The sequence below is a fragment of the Oncorhynchus mykiss genome, chromosome 10 (genome assembly GCF_013265735.2).
Source record: "Oncorhynchus mykiss isolate Arlee chromosome 10, USDA_OmykA_1.1, whole genome shotgun sequence".
NCBI lineage: Eukaryota > Metazoa > Chordata > Actinopteri > Salmoniformes > Salmonidae > Oncorhynchus > Oncorhynchus mykiss.
This window is the reverse complement of record NC_048574.1, coordinates 73700044-73704751: the sequence shown is the minus strand read 5'-3', so window position 1 is coordinate 73704751 and position 4708 is coordinate 73700044. Positions and strand designations below refer to the sequence as shown.

The 4708-nt window shown below is 41.8% G+C and overlaps 1 protein-coding gene across 1 annotated transcript; it reads left to right on the top strand.

Annotated features, from left to right (window-relative positions):
* The first annotated feature begins 1630 nt into the window (after nucleotides 1–1630).
* On the top strand, nucleotides 1631–3133 carry LOC110534792 (CD209 antigen-like protein A). Its single transcript, XM_021619742.2, has 4 exons — nucleotides 1631–1786; nucleotides 1905–2047; nucleotides 2149–2249; nucleotides 2572–3133. Exons 1-4 carry the CDS (start codon nucleotides 1636–1638, stop codon nucleotides 2711–2713), a joined length of 537 nt encoding a protein of 178 aa, XP_021475417.1. The 5' UTR covers nucleotides 1631–1635; the 3' UTR covers nucleotides 2714–3133.
* The last annotated feature ends 1575 nt before the right edge of the window (nucleotides 3134–4708 follow it).

The window sequence follows — 4708 nt, the reverse complement described above, 5'->3', positions numbered from 1 at the left end:
CACACACACACACACACATTACACACAATATATTAAACAAGTGAGCTTATCCTGTAGTACTCTAGCTTTATTTGTCTCAATCCTGGATGATACAGTTAAACATATTACCAAAGATTTTTAATAATGTGTGAATCAGTGCATGTTCAGTGGTGGAAGAGACCCTCTGGAGTTGCTGCAGTGTGTCTGGGGCTGCTGTGTGTTTTCCTAATAATCTTTGAAAGTCAGTCTGTTGTCAAATTACATATAAGCAAAATATCAAATGCTCATATTTGATTGTTGTTCCTACATATGGGTCCCAAAAGAGGGAAGTGAAGTGGACCTTTTCTGTCATTCAACCAGCTGTCACTCAAAATCTCCTTGACCAATCAGGTTCATTAAGAGAGAGGGAGGCAGGTTGTCTAGCGGTTAAGATTGATTGGCCAGTAACCAAAGGGTGCTGCATCGAAATCCCGAGCCCGAAATTAACCCTAATTGGTCGTGTAAGTCGCTCTGGATAAGAGTAAATCGCTCTGGATTCTAGAGGAGAGCCCTGGTGGTTACTGTTGTCATCTCATCCTCACTGGTTAAGCCTTCCCATCCTCAGTATCCACTTGGAGCAGTTTGTAGTGTCACATCTATTGTCTGGACATTATAATGACCCATGTTTGTAGTCCTGGACCTCCTGAACATGTTGATGTATATTTGGGAGTAAACAGAGGGTCCAAATCAGCAGAAAGCTGAAAGGAAGGAGGAGCTCTGGAAACTCCCTGAATTATCTTGGGACTGTTACACATGATATTTAATATATGTTAACAGCTAGTCTTTGTTCTCCACTTCCCCTCTATGATCTATATCTTCCTGGTATGAGGGTGTCCTGTCCAACATCACAAATAGCAAGTCCCATTCCCTGGACAGGAGGACTGTGTTGAGATATACTCTGGACAAGATGACCATGTAGAGACATGGAATGTTTTATATTGTGCTGCAGAAAATGTTTTAACAATAATCACTGTAACAATCTCTCTCACACACACATACACACGCAAGCACGGGCACAAGCATGCAAACTTGTCCTATTTTTTTTATTAACAACTACTGTGTCATTATGTTGATACTTCCCTATAGTTAACACCTACAGCAGTCACACAGACAGAGACACACAGTTGACTCAGAGACAATGATATCAGTAGAAGCAGAGACTTAACGTATAGAGGGCTTGCAGTTGACATACAACATCTCCTGGTTGCCATGTTGGAAGACCACCACATTCATTCTAGAATCAGAGACTTAATGTATAGTAGATCTACATAGAAAGAAAGACCCATGTATTGTTGAAGATGTCAAAGGGCATCTATGCTGAGCCAGATATGAACTAGGTCAAGTAACACACACACACACACACACAAAACATAACAGTCTCTTGTATGTGTCCACAGAGCCTGATAGCTCAGGGAAGAGACGCTTCCTAGTTGCTGCAGTGTGTCTGGGGCTGCTCTGTGTTCTCCTACTGGCTGGGATCATAGGCCTGTCTGTCTACTGTGAGTTTGTGTCCAAGTTCATTGCGTATCACCTAGTTATAGGAGGTGCAGGTTACTATGCCTAATTACCTGGTGTTTTACCTAGTAACTGTGTTTATACTTTGTAGATAACAGAGTCATGAACGATTCTGAAGATAAAAGGAACAACTTGTTTCAGAGTTTCTCCCTTTATAAAATCAACGCAACTGCAGAGAGAGACCAGCTACAGACCAGATACAACAACCTGACTGAAGAGAAAGGTCATATTCAGGCAAAGCTTTTTGTGATAGGTGAGATATAAACTATGATAAATTATTAGTAGATCAACAGTAATAATACATCAATGGGTTTATGAGTTTAAAGATACTGGCTAAGTTTCACAATGTTTTCACATTTTCTCTTCAACAGAGCAGCATTGTCAGGAGGGATGGAGATACTTTGACTACAAGTTCTACTTCCTGTCTACTGAGAAGAAAACCTGGGAGGAGAGCAGACAGGACTGTCTGGAGAGAGGAGCAGACCTGGTGATCATAAACAGCAGAGAGGAACAGGTGAGAGAGAAAGTCGGAGCAAATATAATTTTCCTCAGTACACTAATATGTGTGCAGTATTTTATAAATATCTTAAAATGTGCTATCTTTCTCAACAACAGACATTTGTCTTCAACCTCCACCTGAGAGCCTGGATTGGTCTAAGTGACTCTGTTACTGAGGGGACCTGGAAGTGGGTGGACGGCACCCCACTGACCACAGGGTGAGAGATTTACCATTTTACCAGATGATATTGGGATACAAAACAACAATGATAAAATGCATCTAATCATGTTCATCAGAATGTATGTTTCTATTCATGGATGTTATTCAATGAGAACTATAGATGTATCACAATAATCAAGTCATATTTTTCGATTAAAATTCCATTATATAATAAATAAATATAATTGGAAATGGCCCATTCTGTATAATGGTATGGTCATCTTTCAGAATGTGTCTTTAAACTGTTAAAACATATGACTATGTCTATAATTGAGGAGTATGTTTGTACCACAATGTCTGACTGTCTCTGTGTTGTTTAGGTACTGGGGGAAAGGACAGCCTGATGATAGAGGGCAAGAGGACTGTGCTGAGATATACTATGGACAAGATGACCCTGTAAAGACATGGAATGATGACAAATGTGGCACAAATCATAACTGGATCTGTGAGAAAGTGGTGTAACAATAACCCACAGTAACAAACAGTCTCTCTCTCTCGCTCTGTTATTGTTATGTTGATGGTTGAATACAGTACTTTGATGCGGAATTTAATCCCAGTGCAGGAACACCAACGGGCGGAAATTTCAGAACGCCAACTATAGTTTTCGATAAAACTCAAACTTTCATTAAAACACACATGCAAGGTACTGAATTAAAGCTACACTCATTGTGAATCTAGCCACCAAGTCAGATTTGTAAAATGCTTTTCGGCGAAAGCATGAGAAGCTATTATCTGATAGCATGCACCCCCCCAAAATACCAGCACGCCACATAAAACTACAAGATCATGAACAAACAAACAATCTGACAAGGACATGAGGGGAAACAGAGGCTTAAATACACAACCGGATAATGAATGGGATTGGAACCAGGTGTGTAAGAAGACAAGAAAAAAACAATGGAAAATGAAAAATGGATCAATGATGGCTAGAAGACCGGTGACGTCGACTGCCGAGCACTGCCCAAACAAGGAGAGGCATCGATTTCGGCAGAAGTCGTGACAGCCGAGTATAGCCCACAAAGATCTCCCCCAAGGCACAACCCAAGGAGGGGCGCCAACCCGGACAGGAATATCACGTCAGTGACTCAACCCACTCAAGTGACGCACCCCTCCTGGGGATGGCATCGAAGAGCACCAGTAAGCCAGTGACTCAGCCCCTGTAATAGGGTTTGAGGCAGAGAATCCCAGTGGAGAGAGGGGAACCGGCCAGGCAGAGACAGCAAGGGCGGTTCATTGCTCCAGTGCCTTTCCTTTCACCTTCACACCCCTGGGCCAGACTACACTCAATCATAGGACCTACTGAAGAGATGAGTCTTCAATAAAGACCTACAGGTCTGCATCTCTCACATGGATAGGCAGACCATTCCATACAAATTGAGCTCTATAGGAGAAAGCCCTGCCTCCAGAAAGCCCTGCCTCCAGAGCAAGCCCATGTAATGCTTTGTAGGTTAGCAGTAAAACCTTGAAATCATCCCTAGCCTTAACATGAAGCCAGTATAGAGAGAATATCACAGTTTTTTTGGCAATATTACGTAGATGGAAAAAAGCTATCCTTGAAACAGTCTTAATTTGTTCGTCAAAAGAGAGATCAGGGTCCAGAGTAATGCCGAGGTCCTTCCCAGTTTTATTTGAGACGACTGTACAACCATCAAGATTAATTGTCAGATCCAACAGAAGATCTCTTTGTTTCTTGGGACCTAGAAGAAGCATCTCTGTTTTGTCTTAGTTTAAAAGTAAAACATTTGCCGCCATCCACTTCCTTATGTCTGAAACACAGGCTTCCAGGGAGGGCAATTTTGGGGCTTCACCATGTTTCATAGAAATGTACAGCTGTGTGTCATCTGCTTAGCAGTGAAAGTTAACATCTGTCACGACTCTGTCACGACTTCCGTCCCCCTCCTTTTTCGTGTGGCGTTCGGCAGTTGACGTCACCGGCCTTCTAGCCATCGCCGATCTACTTTTCATTTTCCATTTGTTTTGTCTTTGTCTTACACACCTGCTTTCAATCCCCCAATTACTTGTTAATTTTTTAACCCTCTGTTCCCCCATGTTTGTTTGTGAGTGATTGTTTATTTGTAATACAGTCTGTTATTGCGGGCTAGTATTATTGTGTATTTGTGTACTTGAGTAAATTACGTTTATTACTCATATCTGCTGTCCTGCGCCTGACTCCTCAACACCAGCTACACACAGGCATTATTACAACATCATGTTTCCGAATGACATCACCAAGAGTTGAAATATATAGTGAAAACAAAAGTGGTCCTAAAACGGAGCCTTGAGGAACACCGAAATGTACAGTTGATTTGTCAGAGGACAAACCATCCACAGAGACAAACTGATATCTTTCCGACAGAAAGATCTAAACCAGGCCAGAACTTGTCCGGGTAGACCAATTTGGGTTTCCAATCTCTCCAAAAGAATGTGGTGATCGATGATATCAAAAGCAGCACTAAG

Bases quoted from the DNA above. Each gene is read 5' to 3' on its own strand.
- LOC110534792 (XM_021619742.2), top strand. From the start codon at position 1,636: ATGAACGATTCTGAAGATAAAAGGAACAACTTGTTTCAGAGTTTCTCC. The intron at 2,048-2,148 runs GTGAGAGAGAAA...TCTCAACAACAG, and splicing joins TAAACAGCAGAGAGGAACAG to ACATTTGTCTTCAACCTCCA. The intron at 2,250-2,571 runs GTGAGAGATTTA...TGTGTTGTTTAG, and splicing joins GGCACCCCACTGACCACAGG to GTACTGGGGGAAAGGACAGC.